The following is an 18,928-nucleotide window of genomic DNA, read 5'->3' as shown; positions in this document are numbered from 1 at the left end:
GGATCTCATCTCAGTTCCTAATGGCAGTCAGGCTACCTCTGGCAAGGCACATGGAGGCTGTGCGGCCCTCCAAAGAAATGCCACCCCACACCATTACTGACCCACTGCCAAACCGGTCATGCTGAAGGATGTTGCAGGCAGCAGATTGCTCTCCACAGCATTCCCAGACACTGTCACGTCCATCACATGTGCTCAGTGTGAACCTGCTTTCATCTGTGAAGAGCACAGGGCGCCAGTGGTGAATTTGCCAATCCTGGAGTTCTGTGGCAAATCCCAAGCGTCCTTCCCTTGGGCTGTGAGCACAACCCCCATTTGTGGACGTCGGGCACACAGACCATCCTCATGGAGTCAGTTTCTAACCATAACAAAACCTGGCACTCAACTTTGTGATATATGCAAGCGGTTTTTATTCCAAATGCAGTAATGGCAAAACGTTTCGGTCATAAACGATGACCTTCATCAATTAATGTAGGTTACAGAATTACCAGAAGAAAGAATATAAAAAATAAAGTATATACAAACATTACATGGCAAAATGTTAGATATTTAGAGAAATATAATTGGAAGAGATAGATACAGTACATCCTGGCACAGTCACATAGAAATTGATGGACAAAATGAATAAAGCTACATACCGTATTGTGAGTAATGGTGAGATAAGTATTGTGTCCTGATTAACAGACTAAAATGTTTACGGCTGAAATTAAACAAGGGTGAATGTGTCAAAAAGACTGAGAGAGTGACTCTACTGCCATAGACCAGTGTAGACATAACGTGTAAGCATACCCCTATTCAGGAAGGCACAAGTTAGAGGACATAGATAAGAGCACAGCCTGTAGTGGAAATATATATGGTTAAGGTACTGGTCCCCCAAAAAGAAACAGTACTTGGGGCGGTGATTGGAGCGCAGTGCGGTATCTTACCTGACTGTGGTGCTGCAGACACGGACTCCACCGCTCGTCTGTAGAGTACGGTCAGACTGCCCCATAAAATACACATGGAGGGGGCGGGAAGTGTGCAGACACCGAAAACCGGAAGTGGGCGGGAGCCGGTAAGCGCTTTGCTTTCTCTGCACTATTGGTGGTCCTCTATGACCATGAAGGTTACCTATATAATACCAAGTGTGAACTAATATTGTCCAGGACTATCTTTTTATTATCTTTAGGGGTATATACAGCTATTTAATACTATATCTGCCTACATTGCAGATAATATAAATTTGGACATATTCTTATTTATTTCCGCCGGTTTTCCCATGTCCCGTGTTTCTGTTTAGATTGTACATACTGTATGCCTTGTGGGAGTACCCACTGTTACGCTTGTTCTTTGTACTTGATTAAAATAAAGTATTTTCTACTTTGTAATATACCTTTGGCCTATTGGATCATTTTCTTTTCCTTTTTTTCCTTTTGTTGACTACGCTGACAGACAGCAAACCTTCTTGCCACAGCTCGCATTGATGTGCCATCCTGGATGAGCTGCACTACCTGAACCACTTGTGTGACTTGTAGAGTCTGTCTCATGCTACCACGAGTGTGAAAGCACAACCAACATTCAAAAGTGACCAAATCATCAGCCAGAAAGCATTGGTACTGAGATGTGGTCTGTGGTCCCCACCTGCAGAACCACTCCTTTAGTGAGTGAGTCTTGATAATTGCCAATAATTTCCATCTGTTGTCTATTCCATTTGCACAACAGCATGTGAAATTGATTGTCAAACAGTGTTGCTTCCTAAGTGGACAGTTTGATTTCATAGAAGTTTGATTTACTTGGAGTTATATTCTTTTGTTTAAGTGTTTCCTTTATTTTTTGAGTAGTGCATATGTATATTAATCTTTAGCTGTTCTTGAAGTCGTAAAAGGAGTAGTATGATGCAATTTATCAATGATAAAGTAAATTATTTTTTGGAAACCCATTATTATGGGTCTAAATGGGATCAGCACCATGATCCTTCAAGAGCCACCCATGGGCATTGTCATATTTCCTCATCTACAGGCAAGGAGGATCTCAATTTCACACCTACCCTAAATGATATTTAGGGGTGGGGTTTCTACACATGTGAGGTTTATATCCGGGTCTGGACATATGGTGATGCCTTACAACTAGTGCACATGCTACACATGGGGTTACCTTGCTCCTTGATTTAGGGTGAAACTTTCCTCTTCTGAAACAATTTGTTAATTATTGAAAATCTAACATTGTATTCACTCCTAAAAAACCTCTGATGCTGGAAGGGAAATGCATTGAATGTTGATATGCATTGGTGCAAATACTGTATATACATGCAGGCACAATCATGTTGCTGAACCAATAAGGTTGCATTTATTCCATATACCTTTTGGATATGCTTTGGTGCTAATACTTGTACAGTATGTAGGCACAGCTATGGTGCTATACCAATTAGGTCATATGTGTTTTATATACCCTTTGGGTACACAAACAACTGGTATATCTATATCTAATTTGCATATGATATATTTCTTAAATCTCTGTTAAAAGAATATACATATATATATATATATATGCAAATTTAATATACCTGTCACTGGTTTACCGCGACAGAAAGGAGCCAGAAGACCGCATCGTCTGATTTCTCCTACTCCTGAACTGATTAGAAGCACTTCACCTTCTTATTAAACGGTGTAAATTTATTTTGGCAGTGCAGGGGTTAATCTGCTCTGTTGAGAGTTCCTGAAGATAAGGCTCTCAGCTGTGCACTGTTAGCCATTCCCATCTCCTATATAATCTGGACCCTGGCTAGCACTCATTTTCAGAGCTAGCTTATGCTGCATGCCTGGAGGTGTTGTTGGTTATTATAGAAGACTTTTGGTGGGTTTAGTTGTGACTGTTCCTAGGTTTTGAGTGTGTGATAATTCTCTTTCTTCTCCTACTTTGGTTTAACCCCATTCTCCACTCCCTTGTTCATTCCTGTGTTATATATATATTTGTGAGTATATTTGTATGTTTGGTATTTATCATTACCACTTTTTGTATTACCTTGTTAGTCTGGTTGGTGTACTATGTTATACTACTACTCCTCTCTTCCCTCGGTGGGGGAAGGGGACAGACTGAGTGCGGATTCAGAAGCTAAGGCAAGGTGCGTGGCCCTGGTATCTTCACCATCAGAGGTTTTCTGGGCAACAGGGCGAGCTAGGGCACCCCTTGTGTTAGAAAAAGGGAAGGACCCCCCTGAAAAGGGCTTAATGTAGGCCATAAGGACCCTAGGGCCAGTCCTCATTGATCGGGGGCGCCATTTGCATTTCATCAGGGTGCCAACGGACGCGGCTAAGTATTGCCTGATAAGAATATTAATAGGGGTAGTTCTTAGCTACACATCAGGGTACATTGAACGCATTGATTTTATACATTTATTTTTTGTATCTTTCTCCTCATATGTGGATTTTTAATGCATACTTAATAAAATGTATTTTTATGGTATATTTTTCGGTGAACTTCAACGTCACTACTGACATCCATTTCCTCTAGGTTATAATATGTGCTCTCCATAGGTTTTTGTGATTAAAAAGCCTATGCATTTAAGATTACATTTTTACTTAACTCCTTTGATTAGACTAGAATAGTCTTCTGTGCTGTTACATTCCTCCGATTCTGGTATACTGGCCAGACAACGACATAAAAACAAACCATGATGTGAACTGGGATTAACTGGTGACAATCTGATAATGACCAGATAATGTAAGTGATAAATAACATCAGCAATTTCCCAATCATTTTTTTGTGATATTAGGGATTAAGAACATTTACGAGGCTATGTGCACACGTTCAGGAAAGTCTGCAGAATTTTCCTGAACAAAACCGGACTTTTTCTGCAGGAAGTCCGCATATTTTTTGCGCGTTTTTTCCGGAGCTTCCCAAAGCAATAATATAGCCGCAAAAATGCGAAAAATCTGTAAAATTAATGAACATGCTGCATTTTTTAACCGCAATACGTTTTTTTCGTGGAAAAAAGCGCAGCATGTGAAAAAAAAAATTGTGGAATGCATTAAAAATGATGGGATGCTTATGTACGCTTTTCTTAGCGTTTTTTCCGCGGAAAACAGACGAAAAAAACGTGAAAAATCCTGAACGTGTGCACATAACCTTAATGGGTTTTTTTATGTTAGTTTTACAGTTTCTTTCCATTTTGTGATATTAGTTGTCCATTTCATTCATATCTATTATCCAGCAAAATTCATAGCCTCAAGAACATCGAAGAATACAGGCCTAATTGTACCTTTATCATTATGTCATGCTTATGTCCCTAATGAACAGTTAGAATGGAGAAGACCCATGAACAGATCCCTATGGTACTAACATGTAACCGGAGCTTCCCCTGATCATTCTTCATTGACTAGAACATTCTGTCACCTAAATCTCCGTCACTGCCATTACCATTCATCAGTAATCCCCCGAAATTGCAATTAAGATGTCGGTTCATTACTGTCAGCTACAAGAATAAACACCTACAAAGAAAATAACTTACCCAAATGGCCTTCATTCTGGGACAGTACAATGTAACATAAAAAAATAAAAAAAATCAATGGTGGTATCTTGGTTTTTAATCGGAGTCCAGGTGGCGATGGAGCCGAGCACCACTGTCAATCCCACGGACTGTTTATGCTAATATCACTAATTCCTTTACATCCGATCTCTGGGGATGCGGCCGGGACTATCATTTTTTTCTGTGTAGCTATCTTGTAGCCTTTTTTTAGATACTTTTTTTTTTTTAACCACGTGTTAGTTTTTTTTTAATTGCAAGCTCGGACATTGAGGGGTTAATTTTTGGACGCCTATAGAAAACGCTTCAATTATGCCTGATTTTTTTTCTTCTATCGGATTAGGACATTCCCAAAGCTGCCGTGGAAACATTATATGCTTCCATTGCGTTAGCCTAATGAACACGATCTCATCTGGAGTTTCAATTTACGCTATTACTCGGCCACTGTAGGTAATAATTTACCGTTTAGAATGATTACCAGCGCGATATTTGTTTAATGACGTTTAGAAACAGAAAGTCCGCAATTGTACGGAGAACGAATGCTTACCGTATGGGGATTATTACATTTTTCTTTTTTATTTGTCTACAGTACAAGTTTAATAATTATAAATAAGAAATATATTAAATATACTGTATCTGCCCCCTCCCCCCCCCACACAATCCTCTTCTAAATTACTGCTCTCTGGTAAAATACCTGATATTAATTATCCACCCTCTCCAGAGTCCAAAAATTAACATCGCAGCCGCTGTTTGGGTTTAATGCTAATTTTATTGAAGTTGTTTTGCAAAGGGAAATATATTAAAATTAATAGGGCAAATGACAGTGGGTTGTTAAAATTAATTACGTTGCCATTTTCTTTTCTTTTGGTTTACGAGGCTTGGTAGTAGTAGCGAATTTCCTGTGCACCTGCTCCTGCTGTGGCCTAAGTGATATAGCGTCTACAAATCCAGAAAATTGTAGTATCAAATCTCCGCACCAACTGTGCAGCAGCACTATCATCAAATCCCTGCTGAGAGGCGTTTCCCATCAAATCCCTCCGGAGATTTTCTTTCCCGGTCCCTCTGTTGCAGATCTGAACTCTGACCTGAACCTTTTCCTTACATCATGCAGTAGGTGCAGCAGAAGCGGCTCGTCCTGGACAAGTTGCAAAGTATCTTGATGCCCATAGCCTCATTAGCAGGTCAGCGATTCACTTGCCTTGGGCTACTTGGGTATCAAATTTTAGCTCTTACTTCTACATTAATTTTATGATATCGCGTTATGATAAACAACAATAAGTTTGTAACAAGTAAGTTTGTTTGCTCTGACGTTTTCAAAGGATTTGTGGATTAGGTATCCCGACTTTTTATTTCTCTGCATTGTGACGTTTAGTAACTTTTTCATTATTTATTGTTTCCGCTAACGTATCACAATGTAGAAACATTTCTACGGTAATTATTTTCCGTACAGACTGTCGCTGTGATTTGCAATTGCGTATAACATGCATGTAAAACTGTCTGGAGTTTCCAAAAGCTGTTTTAATTTTTTTATTTGATTTTTTTTTTTTTTTTTTACATTTTTGATGGACATTTTTGGCCACGTTATCAAAGTCTACAGCGCAGAACGCCATGAAATGCGTCGATTGCGTTTTTGCTGCACTTTTAAAACCTGCAGTAAAGAAGTCGTTTACAAAAAGCAGGTTTTTCTGTGTTTTTGCTGCATTTTTATTGCTGCGTTTTGTTATATCTCGCGCATGTTGATCGTTTAGTGCCCCCTCCCAAAAAAAAAAAATAAAACATGATTTAACTTCCTTAGATTTTTGCACCAAAAATGCAGTGAAAACTGATACCTGTGTTTTTGCACTAAGGCTACGTTGACAATTGAGTACCGGGGCTTTGCGGACGGCTGCATACTTCCTCCCTGAAGCTCCGCCCACTTCCGCACTTCTTCCGGTTAGGTCCGCCTACCATATATATTTTTTTGAGATATTCATGGTTTGTCACATACTTTGTTTTTCAATTTTCCCCCTCGTATAAGATCTCTGCTTGCTTTTAGCAAACAGAAATCTTTTCTGAACAGCTTCTACTCCAAAGATGCTGATCCAATGGCACTGTGGACTCTACTATTCCGTCCTGTGGAGTCCAGTAAAAAAAAATTACATATGTTAGATGTGTTTTAACAAGAAATTCCACGGATGATAGCTGGCACTTAATTACAGCCTATAGATGATGAATAGTAATAATGGAATCCATTTAGATGCTTTTTTTTTCCCGCATAATCAAGACCCATTGATTTGAACATTTACAGCAATAAATAATTTAAAAAAGCAAAACAAATAAAAACAATATGAAATTGCTCCCAAATTTGCACAGATTTTTTTAAAGAAATTCTATTCACTTGCATAGTAGTATGTTACCAAGGAAAACGTTCTACAAGTATATATCGAAGCTACTTATTGCTACATAATGGAGAATAGAGGAATTGTTTTTCCATCTTCCATCTTCTGTGATCATGGTCCGATTCTCTCGGATGAGCGAAAACACGGTCGTTTGACCCAAGCCTAGCCTGGACAAACCCTTTAAGTTGTCCTAAACTATCTTTTCTTCTTGCCTATATTGTACTTTTAATAATATTGTAATATTTTTAATCTTTTAGGTTTCCCAAATCGACCAAAATGTCTTAAAGTCATCGTTAACCCCCACAGCCATAAAGGAGAAGCGTCCAATGTGTATTCCCGGCACGTTGCACCTCTTTTCAAGCTTGCTGACATTCAGACACAGGTTACAGGTAAGTTTGTTTTAATAAATAAATCAGCTGAATAGAGATAGAAAATATTGCTAAGCAACCAAGACAAGCTGAACTTTCGGCTAATCCCCACCGGCTTTCAGCGGCAGCATAAATACAGTAAATCAGGTTACATACCCATTATTAATATATCGTCTCATCTCCGGTCTTCTTCGTCCAGAGCCGTATTCCCATCAGTGGTAACTGTAATCTATTAACAAACACTACATTAAAATCTATATTTTGGATGTATTTATGTTCTAGCATAGTAAATATTTGTATAAATGAATACCTTTTTAATTTACCATTGTTTATCTCATTCTGTAAAAATAAGTAACCTGTCCCCATGGGCTCACAATGACAATTATTAGGTAACCTGTCGGTCTGTTTTTGGAACACAAGCCATCAAAGAAAACTCAAACAAAGGAAGAAATACAAACTTCATAAAAATGTCTATATATATACACATACCATCTGCATTCACATTAAATCCTAATATCGTCTAGTTCCCCCCTGCCATAAAAAAAAAACTCTGACCGGTCAACGCATGGACTGTGATAGACCTCTAAAGGTGTCCAGTGGTATCTGGCACCAAAACTTTAGCAGGAGGTCCTCTGAATACTGTAAATTGTAAGGTGGGATCTAAATGGACTTGGGTTTTATAGCACATCCCACAGATCATCAATCAGATTAAAGAGAATCTGGGGGAGAGGAGTTTTCGAAAATGGAAAACATCTTTAAGATATTTAAGTCAACACCTTGAACGCTTCTCATGTTCTTCAAACCATTCCTGAACAGTCTTTCTAATGTGTCAGGTGGATTATCCTGCTGAAGAAAGCCACTGCCATTAGTACATACTGTTGGCTTGTCATCGTAACATCCGCAAGAATGCCAGAACCCAAGTCCAGCCTTCATTGGCCAAAGTTTCTCAACAATGCGAAGAACCAGAACCATACTTTTTCCTACTGGGCATCTTGTTGCCATCTATTCCACAGATAATTGACTGATATATGACAAGCTGCAATACACTGACATGTCATCCTAACTTTTTTATAGTATTATTTCCTTCAACAACTCTTCTGTAAATAGACGGTACTGGCTAGACTTTAATCCTGTTAGAGCAGCCCTAACTCCAACTGAAAAGTTTTTGGGATTCAATTAATGCCTGAAAAATTAAGACACGCACTGCTTGTTATTTCCAACAATCTCGAATGTTTTAACGACTGTTTGTTTATTTTACATTGTTCTTGAAAATTGGCGATTTGCGCGTCTTGCATTTCTGCAACTTTTTACCCTTTGGAGAATAACAGCAGTTGTGAACATGTGATCATGATTTTACATGAAATTTTTTGCATTTTTTTCCCGACATTTTTTTTTTTACTGTTTTTCAAGGCACTTGACTCAAGGGGGTCAAGGTTTCAAATTTCCCATTTACTGCAGAGTTATAATTTTCATCACATTCATTTCAGACGATGAATAAGAAAAAAATATCACCATTTGTGTGAAATAGGTTTTTTAAGTTGCAAAAAGTTAATTACGAATCGATGATAATGATTGTATTAGTGTTATCCTCACTTTTATTCTAATCCATTACTCTAGCCGAGCTTGTGCGTTTTCTCCTGCTCAGCACAGAACGGGTTTGATGACTGTGACACCTGGTGGCCACAGCAGGGAGATGCCCGCTAAAAAGCCTGCCGTGCTGCAACTAGCAAGATTTTTTCTTATTGGAGTTTTTCTCTGAGTATTTTTTTTATTATGAGTACTTTGTAGATATTGATGAAAATGGAGGCATTTATCAATAAACTTCATGAATAAATTTTGCCTTCAGACCTGGAATTAGAAAAACTGCAGCCACATATAAATAATCCATTTTAGATGAAATCTAAAGTCCTTGAAAAGATGAGTTCACATCAGATGGATCTCTTCTACCCGAGGCCACGGTGCTCACATGCAGCAAAAGTTTTAAGGGGATCAAGGGCAAAATTTGCATTTACCCCCTAAATTGATTATATGACCTATATCACTTGTACAGAAACTCAAAAAACTGTAAATGCCTCAGTGTCCACAGATAAGTGTGTAACAGAGTGAGAGGTACCTGAATAAGAAACGTAATAAAGCCTCTAGGAAGGCATATATATATATTTTAGAATTTATAGAACCAATTTTTTTTATTTTTTTTATGTAGTTCACATCATGTATTTTATTTGTAATTTTATAAAATTGAGCAAATCCCTTGAAATTCAATTTGGGCAGATTTACAAAGTTGAAAAAGAGATATTCGATTTACATTAAATAGATTTGAAGAAACTCAAATTTGCAGGGAAAGATTAAATAAATAATACATTATAATACCTGTTCTGCCAACGCTGCTTTCCAACTGGTCCATCCATTCTTTACTAAAAGTGTGTTGCTCACAGCGTACTAATGCAGAAGAGCCTAAAGACACTCCCCGAGGATCCTGCGAGCCATATTTCTGGAACTGTATGGTGGATTTAAGGAAAATAAAAAACGGAAAACTCATGAGAGCTGTAGAAATAAAATATGAGCAAAAACGAGTCACTTTTAACCTAGTGAGTGGTCTTCTTTAATAAATAAGGCCAATAGTGGGTAACTTATAAATAGAAGGGACATCCATAGTAATCATTCAGATCTTTGTTTTAGGCTGTGCTCACATCTGTGTTGGAGGCACCGTTAGGGGCCTCAGTGTCAGTATTAGTCAAAAATTGTCAAATATTTTATGGAAAAGCGAAGGATTCCATGAAGGAATCCAATAGATCCTATTGTAGTCAACAGGGTCAACTGGATGTCATATTTGTAATAATTTGTGTAATAATGTGACCTTATGTTGCTTTTTGAGAAACAGAATGGCTTAACATGGCCATAAAACTAATTAAAAAAAGAAAATTTTCAAATTGGTGCCATTAGACAGAACCAGGAACCAGGAAAATCCTCCTTCATAAAATGTAGAAGAACAAGGTGGAGAGGAAGAGCAGCAACCTGATGACTTGATACTTTCAAGATAACGGTGGAGAAGACCCTGATGGACCTATCTTGACTTGCACAAGATCGATCTTCTTACCGATCGTTCATCCATCAAGTCGCTATAGCTCGAGACCGAACCACAGTCCGCTAAACAATATTAATAATAGAATATGTATTTATTTTACTTTTCTCTTCCCCATGACAGCACCGGTACATGAGAGATGGTCCCGCCCCCAAGAACAGGAAACCTGCAGAGGAGATAAAAGATGGGGGCGGCACCGCTCTCCTCAGTTTGGTTTCCTGTTCTTGCAGGGAACCTGCGGTGCTGCATGGGGAGGGGATCTCCCTTTGCTGTCCGGTCACGAACCGAGGTCCGCGGTGGGTGCAGCGTCGGCGGTGGCGTGCGCGCATCGCCCGCATACCTGGAGCTGCGAGGACGTCCTTCCCTACTGCGGACTCCCCGGCGTCCGCTCCTGGCCAGAGGTTGGGCCGGGGAAGGAGACGAAAGTAAGGCGGCAAGAGGCGTTCCCATCACAACGCTGGCACCAAGTGAATGGGAGAACTTCCGGTTTGTGAACCGGAAGTGACACCACATGCCGGAGAAGTGGTGTGCTGACACTCCCCGGGGGGAGGAAGTTCAGGGACGCACACACCGCTTCCTGCCCACCGATATTTAAACTGCAAGGCGGCAAACAGAAGCTGGTAACAGCCTCCTGCAAGATGGCAGATCCTGTGGAATCAGCGATCCCAGCAGAAAACCCACAGCCTGTCGTGGTACTGAGGGTCCGGTGGGTGAGTGCCTTTGTAAGGCAAACCATGTCAGTAACACTGAGTTTTCTGTATATGTATGCAGGGAAAGAAAGTTACCTTTAAACAAAAGTGTGTGCACTTTGTGATAAAAGCCTTCCCAAGACATATGAGAAGCGAATGTGCCGCTCATGTATAGAGAAAACCGTAACTGAAGAGTCATCATCATTTCTTCAGAATATAAAGGCTATTGTTAGAGATGAAGTGCAAAGCACTGTAAAGGAGCAATTAAGACAGCATGGGTTGCAGAGCTCCGTAAACCCGCCTTCTACGCCTGCCCAAACATCGGATATAGAATCTGAGGGTGAACCGGGAGAGCTTCCGCCCGAGGAGGACTCGGACCTGGACTCTTCAGATGAAGAGTGTGGTCGGCCATATGTGTTATCAGAAGATGTGGGGAAATTATTGAAGCTGGTTAGATCCACCTTGGGGGTGGAGACACCAAAGGAAAAACAAACGGTCCAGGACTCCATGTCTAGTAATTTGGAAGGGAAGAAACGAAAAGTTTTTCCGTTCCATGATAATATATTAAAACTTGTAAAGAAGGAATGGAAAAAACCGAACAAAAAGATTTCGGTTCCCCAGGCCCTTAAAAGAAAATATCCCTTTGATGAGGAAATTTGTGAGAAATGGGAAAAGGCACCTAAGTTGGACGCAGCTATTGCAAGTATCTCCAGGGGCATAGCGCTTCCTTTCGAAGATATGGGTGCCCTAAAAGACCCCCTAGATAAAAAGGCAGATGCCTTTCTAAAATTAGCCTGGGAAGCTTCAACTTGGGCGTTCAAACCAGGGGTAGCGGCTACCTGCACTGCCCGTGCCATGGTTAGATGGCTAGATGAATTAAGCGACCAAATAAAGGACAAATGTCCAAGAGACAGACTTCTAGAGGTCATCCCTTCACTACAAAATGCAGCAGGGTTCCTGGCAGACGCTGCCATTGATTCAGTTTGATTTTCTGCCCGGGCAAGTGCCCTCGCTAATTCGGGCAGGAGAGCGTTATGGTTAAAAAACTGGAATGCTGACTTCCAGTCAAAAGTGAAGCTCTGTGCCGTACCTTGTGAGGGGCAATATTTATTCGGGAAGGCGTTAGATGAAATTCTAGAGAAAGCGGCGGATAAGAAAAAACATTTCCCTCCACCTCCTTTCTTTAAACGCCGTTGGTATGACAATTGTCAGTCCTTTCGGGGATCAGGTAAAGCAGGCCGGGGCCACCCATCAGATAGAGCCATGAGAGGGAAAACTTGGGGCAACAGAAGAGAGAGAGGGTTCCTATTCAGTAAGTCAAAACCAGACCCTAAACAATGACGCCATATTCCAGGTGGGAGGAAGGCTACGGTTTTTTGTCCATCAGTGGGTAAGCTTACAGCCGTCTCAATGGATAATAAACCTATTATCCGACAGCCTACGATTAAACTTTATCTCCCTGCCTCCTCACCGAATAAAAGTTACTTGTGTGGCCAAAAATAACCAAATAGTACTAGAAAAAGAAATTCATCTTCTCCTAGACAAAAAAGTCCTGGTAAGAGTACCTCCACAAGAAGTAGGGAAGGGGATTTACAGCACCCTATTCCTCATGCCAAAACCGGATGGGTTGTTAAGAACAATCTTCAACTTAAAAGAGCTAAACAAGTTCATCCGAGTAGAAAAATTCAAGATGGAGACTCTGAAAACGGTGGTAAAACTGCTGTATCCAGGATGCTACATGGCAGTCATAGACCTTACAGATGCCTACTACCATGTACCAATCAGCATCGAGCATCAACAATATCTAAGGTTGGTAGTGCAGCTGGGTCAGGCCTTCACCCATCTACAATACCAATGTCTCCCCTTCGGGGTATCAGTGGCTCCTCGTATCTTTACAAAGCTAATTTCAGAAATAGCATCCTTCGTGAGGAGAGAAAATATCCTACTAGTGCCCTATTTGGACGATTTCCTCCTTATAGCGGACAGTCAAGAAGATTGTACAAAGGCAGTTACGAAGATGCGAGAGTTGCTGACCACGCTGGGGTGGATAATAAACTTAAAAAAGTCAAGAATGGTTCTGGTCCAGATACAGTAGTTCCTAAGGATTCAGTTAAATTCAGTCAGACAGGACTGTGTTCTTCCAGACAGAAAGATCGAAACCATAAAACAGAGGATAAGACAGATACAAGCGGCCCAATCTGTCTCGGTAAGGGAAGCCATGTCCCTCTTAGGTATGCTGACAGCAACAATTCCGGCGGTCCAATGGGCACAGCTGCATTCAAGGGACCTACAGTGGCAGATCCTGTCAGAACAAACAAAAACACCCTACAACTTAAATCGAAAAATCGTATTGCCACAACATGTACTGGACTCTCTAAACTGGTGGCTAAATTCCGAAAATTTAAAAAAAGGGGTCCCATGGTCAATCAAAAATCCGGTAGTACTGACCACAGATGCGAGCCCGTTAGGTAGGGGTGCACACCTATCAGGGCAGGTCCTACAGGGTCTATGGGATCCACAAATGCAATTAGCCTCCTCAAACCTGAAGGAATTAACAGCGGTAAGGCAAGCAATTCTTCAAACGGAAGAGGAAATCAAGGGAAGACATCTGGTAGTATTGTCCGACAACAGCACAGTGGTGTCGTATATAAATCGACAGGGAGGAACAAGATCGAGTCCCCTAATGGAAGAAGCAAGAAGGCTATTTCATTGGGCCGAAAACCATCTTTTATCCCTTACAAGTACACACTTAAAGGGGTCGGACAACCTTGTCGCAGACTTTCTGAGTCGTCACGTGCTGCACCAGGGCGAGTGGTCTCTAAATCAAAAAGTTTTTGGAGAAATCTGTGCCATCTGGGGCCTTCCTCAAGTGGATCTTTTTTCCACAAAGCAAAACCGAAAGGTAGAAAGATTCTACTCTCTGAACCCGAAAGAGAACCCGGAAGGGGTAGATGCGTTACCACACCAATGGAGGTTCCAACTAGCCTACGCTTTCCCCCCAATTCCATTAATCCCTACAGTCCTGAAGAAGATCCGAGAAGAGAAAGCACGCATAATCTTGATCGCACCCTTCTGGCCAATGAGAGCTTGGTTCACTTGGCTCAGATGTATGTCCATCTCAGACCCATGGATCCTTCCAGATGTTCCATACCTGCTACACCAGGGTCCAGTAACACATCCTCAAGTACACAGTCTACACCTCACTGCTTGGAACTTGAGAGGGGACTGCTGCTAGCGAAGGGATTCTCAGACCCATTAGTTACTACTCTGATGTCCAGCAGAAAGAAGATCACATCTGATAAATATCAAAAAGTATGGGGAAAATTTTTAGAATTTTCAGGCCGAAGTAGAACAGATACCGCTCAGAAAGTTCCATTATCAAATCCTAGAATTTCTCCAAAAGGGTCTGGAGAGAGGATTATCTACCAGCACCCTAAAAGTGCAAGTCTCGGCGCTTGGCGCTCTATTTGACCAAAAATTGGCTGATCACCCCTGGGTATATAGGTTCATTCGGGCCTCCTTTACAGCCAGACCATTCAAACCTCATCCAAAGGTCGCTCCCTGGGATCTAAATTTAGTTTTAAATGCTTTAACCACCTCTCCTTTGAGCCTCTTTCCTCCATATCAGTAAAAGTGCTAACTTTAAAAACTGTTCTCCTAATTGCCCTTACCTCAGCCAGATGCATTAGTGAGCTCCAGGCTATATCTATAGACCCTCCTTACACTACAATTTTGGAGGACAGGGTAATTATAAAATCTGATCCGGCCTTTTTTACCAAAGGTCAACTCAAAATTCCACAGGGACCAGGAGATAGTTTTGCCCTCTTTTTGTGCTAACCCAAAATCCCAGGGAGAAGAAACCCTCCATTGCTTGGACGTCAGACGTTGCCTACTTCAATATATAGAAGTAACAAATCCATGGCGACAGTCTTCAGCCCTTTTTGTCTCTTTCCAGGGGGCAAACAGGGGTAAAAAGGCCACAAAATCAACCATTGCACGGTGGCTCCGTATGGCTATATCACTTTCCTATTCCTCTTCGGGGCAGGTCCCTCCACCTGGTGTTACGGCCCACTCTACTAGGGCTATTTCCACATCTTGGGCAGAAAGGGCAAATGCGTCTATAGAGCAAATTTGTAATGCAGCAGTATGGTCTTCACCCTCTACTTTCTTCCGCCATTATAGATTAAATCTGGGGCTATCAAATCTCGCCTTCGTGAGAAAAGTGCTATCTGCCGTTATCCCACCCTAGAGGTTCTTTCTATTTCTTCCTCTCATGTACCGGTGCTGTCATGGGGAAGGGAAAAAATGATAATTACTTACAGGTAATTTGATTTTCCAGATCCATGACAGCACCGCTCTAATTCCCGCCCTATCTTGGTGATGGTTGTGTGACTCACAAAAAAAATAAAAATAATATACATACGTAAGATGGGGTAATAACCAAGTAATATAACAATAAATAAATAGTCTTCAGAGATTAATATATGCCTAAGACTAACAAAGCGGTTATCTTACATTCTCTGTAAACAAACTGAGGAGAGAGGTGCCGCCCCCATCTTTTATCTCCTCTGCAGGTTTCCTGTTTTTGGGGGGCGGGACCATCTCTCATGTACCGGTGCTGTCATGGATCTGGAAAATCAAATTACCCGTAAGTAATTATCATTTTTCTACGGCCTCTATAATGATTGCTGACTATTTCTGAATAAGTCTTATGAAAAATATATATTTTTTTTAATTTAAATAATAATCATCCCAGAAAATATTTTTAAACACAAGACAAATAGAAATTTACGGCAAAAAAAAAAAAATACAAAAATGGCCCTTTCTAATGGTGGAAAATAATAACAAAATGAATAAATAATAATACATTTGATATTTGAGTGTATCATTGACTTTTAACGTTGGGTCCCAGTTTCACTATAATAAATATATTCTTTTTTTTTTCTACTCAGATTATAATGTTACCCTGTCTAGAATACCAAAACAGCCCCGTAACTCATTCTTATACCAGACCTCAGCCATGAACAGACAGGCATGAAAGATTTATGTAATCTTGCATATAACGATGCACATTCTTACACAAAACATCCATCTGTAAGTGTCATGTCAGTCAAGAGGAATCTTTGATGGTTGGTTACAGCTGTGGAGCCTCTTCTGGCATTACCGCCCTATAAAATGCTAAACGTGGTTGCGCTGCTCTCTGCCATCTGCAGCTTGGCTTTTCCGTTTTGCTCTGGCATTTTATACGATGCACAGGGCATCACGAGAGGCTCAGACGACAATGTAGAGTGACAGATTCATTTCCTCCGGAGGGTACATATTCTGGTATGCTCTTGTGCCACCCTTCTTTTTGTGCTTTATTGCAAAGTTACTGGTATTTGGCTTTTTTAATTCTTCTGTACTTGTCCTTTACCAGGTTCTCTACACAACATTGGATATTGGTAATCAATTAGTTGCTCAATTTCTCAAGATTTATTAATCATTAATATATAATTGACTATTAAAACATACTATACCAATCCTTATGTTCTGGGGCAGCCGAATATTTCTGGCTCAGAATTTAGTTCTCCTCTTTCCCGAATCAATATGGCTGACTAAGAATAAATGGGGTCCCATGCAGAATCATCTATTGATATCCCCCTTATGGTTTTCAATTTAGTGCCTTAATAATACAGTCCTACAGTCATACAGGTTTAGGCACCAAGTGTGAGAGTTAAGATATATTGGTTGGCACAGAACCTGCATTATCATTATATTTTGGCAGGATTTGACACAATCATTTGACAAGGAAAACAGTAACGTCCAGTTGCCAATTTATTCATGAATTTCTATTAGGATTATAGTCCAGATTTTTTTTTATTCCAGAAACAAAATTTTATGCATTTTAAAATGGCTTTAAGGTGTTGACCTATTTTGCAAAATTATAAAACTTATGGCATATGCTGAAAATGTATACATATAAATGTTAATGTGTTTTTTTTTTCTTTCTCCATAGAAACTAACTATAAAGGGCATGCCCTTACATTGCTTAAAGAGTGTGAACTCCGGGAGTTTGACGGGTATGCTCTTTATCTACTAAAGTTTGGATAATTCAATGTGTAGTTTGGTAGTACATTATATACAGTATATTTAGCCAGTGTAAGCTTTGCAGACATTGGGAAAGTGAACTGAAATGTACAAAATATCAAGAGTAGCAACAAAATCACTGGTGTTCTCAGTAATTGCGTGGAACTGGGTTAACAGGCAGTGACCATCGGCAGCAGTCACCTGAGATTATTCCTATCAGGCGAACGGCGGGAGACACAGGGCAGAATGCAAAAGAGGGGTGACTGTCTGGGACATAGGTGTATATATATATATTTTTTTTGTGCAGTACTGTGGAGCAAATATTAAGTGATTGTCCAGCTTTTGCTATACATTTAATGTGTAGACCAGGAAACTCTAAGCCAACACAGTAAAGATGTCTGTAGGGATACATTAGCCTGGCAAAGGCCAGGGGCATATATTAAGCTAATTGGTTCCATAGTAAAAGTCCTCACATTCTCCATGACAATTTTTTTTAGCAGAATAGGGTTATCACAGAAGGGCCCTTCCAACATTTGAAGTCAGGAAGAGGTACATGTATTGTGGAATGAGCATAGCAATGTATCCCTACTGAAGCTCCTTAGTGCTTTCACCCACTACCATACACCTTGAATAGCCTCCATAGAGCATGATGCTACCAAAATGCCTCACCTTCCACACACAGTATGATTCCCCCACTGTGAATTCCCTACACAAATCGCCCTTACAGTAGCCCCTACATGCAAAGCATGGTGACCCCACAGTGCCCTCAGCAAAGTATAATGATCCACAGTACGCCCAACACATCGTGATGCTGCCCAGTGCCCATAACACAGAATGATTGTGTGAAGCAATTTTCTTTTAAAATGCCCTCCACTAAGCATGAAGTCCCCATAGTTCTTCTTCATGCAATATTATACCCCACATTCATCACACCGACAGTGTGATCCCCTACAGCTCCCCATACAGAATCATATCCCTCAAAGTCCAAAACACCCAGTATCATGACCCCCACACACAATGTAATGATTCCACAGCCCCCCAAAGTGTGATACCTAACAGCCCCCACACAGTATGATGGTCTCCACATGTAGTATGATGTCCTACAGCCTTCCAGTCATAATACCCAGAGTATAATTTCCCAGAGCCCACCACACACAGTATTATGGCTCAACAGCCCTCCTACACACACACACACACACACACACACACACACACACACACACACACAGTATGATGACCTTACAGCTTCTCATACAGTATGAAGCTCCCACAATCCCCAACACAATGCCATGGTCCCCACATCTTCCCTGCAGTATAAGGTCCCCATCAGCTCTTCCCGACCATACGCACACAGTACGAGGCCCCCACAGTCCTCCACAAAGTATCATGACACCTACAATCCAGGAGAGGGTGGCAATTGTAAGAGAATATCGTAAAAGATGTATAAGGGCTTAGCAGACTTATCTGACTGACTGGGTTGGGGGTTGGTGATTGAAGGGGGTTGAACGAGACTTGATAACTTAAGCAATGAGCTGGCAGGAGATCGTTCTATAGAAATTAATGTACAGGAGAGAGGTGGTGGGCATCAGGAGCTAGCGCTCCAGAGGTCCTGGCTGGCCTCAAAGTGTTCAATATATAGCAGCAACTACTCTTCTACTCTACTCAATAAAGTTAAAAAAGTCTGACAGTGAAACATCTGTATCTATCTGAAAAAGATGAAGACAGCACTCAAAGTCCAAAATATAATGGTGTATTGACCCATCTCCCCAAACAATCACTAATTGTGGAAACTTCACACTAGACCTCAAGCAGCTTGGATTGTGGTCTCTCCACTCTTCCTCCAGACT

At 40.7% G+C, this 18,928-nt stretch overlaps 1 protein-coding gene across 1 annotated transcript in view; it reads left to right on the top strand.

The window, feature by feature from the left end:
* Positions 1-18,928, top strand: part of CERKL (CERK like autophagy regulator) — a 175,459-nt gene that overhangs the window by 109,251 nt on the left and 47,280 nt on the right. The window contains exons 3-4 of the mRNA XM_069733232.1: positions 7,134-7,265; positions 17,011-17,074. Coding sequence (XP_069589333.1) covers positions 7,134-7,265; positions 17,011-17,074 — 196 coding nt within the window. The remainder of the gene's footprint in view (positions 1-7,133; positions 7,266-17,010; positions 17,075-18,928) is intronic.

Source organism: Ranitomeya imitator, chromosome 7 (genome assembly GCF_032444005.1).
Source record: "Ranitomeya imitator isolate aRanImi1 chromosome 7, aRanImi1.pri, whole genome shotgun sequence".
Taxonomy (NCBI): domain Eukaryota; kingdom Metazoa; phylum Chordata; class Amphibia; order Anura; family Dendrobatidae; genus Ranitomeya; species Ranitomeya imitator.
The sequence above is the reverse complement of the archived record's forward strand: the minus strand, read 5'-3'. Positions and strand labels throughout refer to the sequence as shown.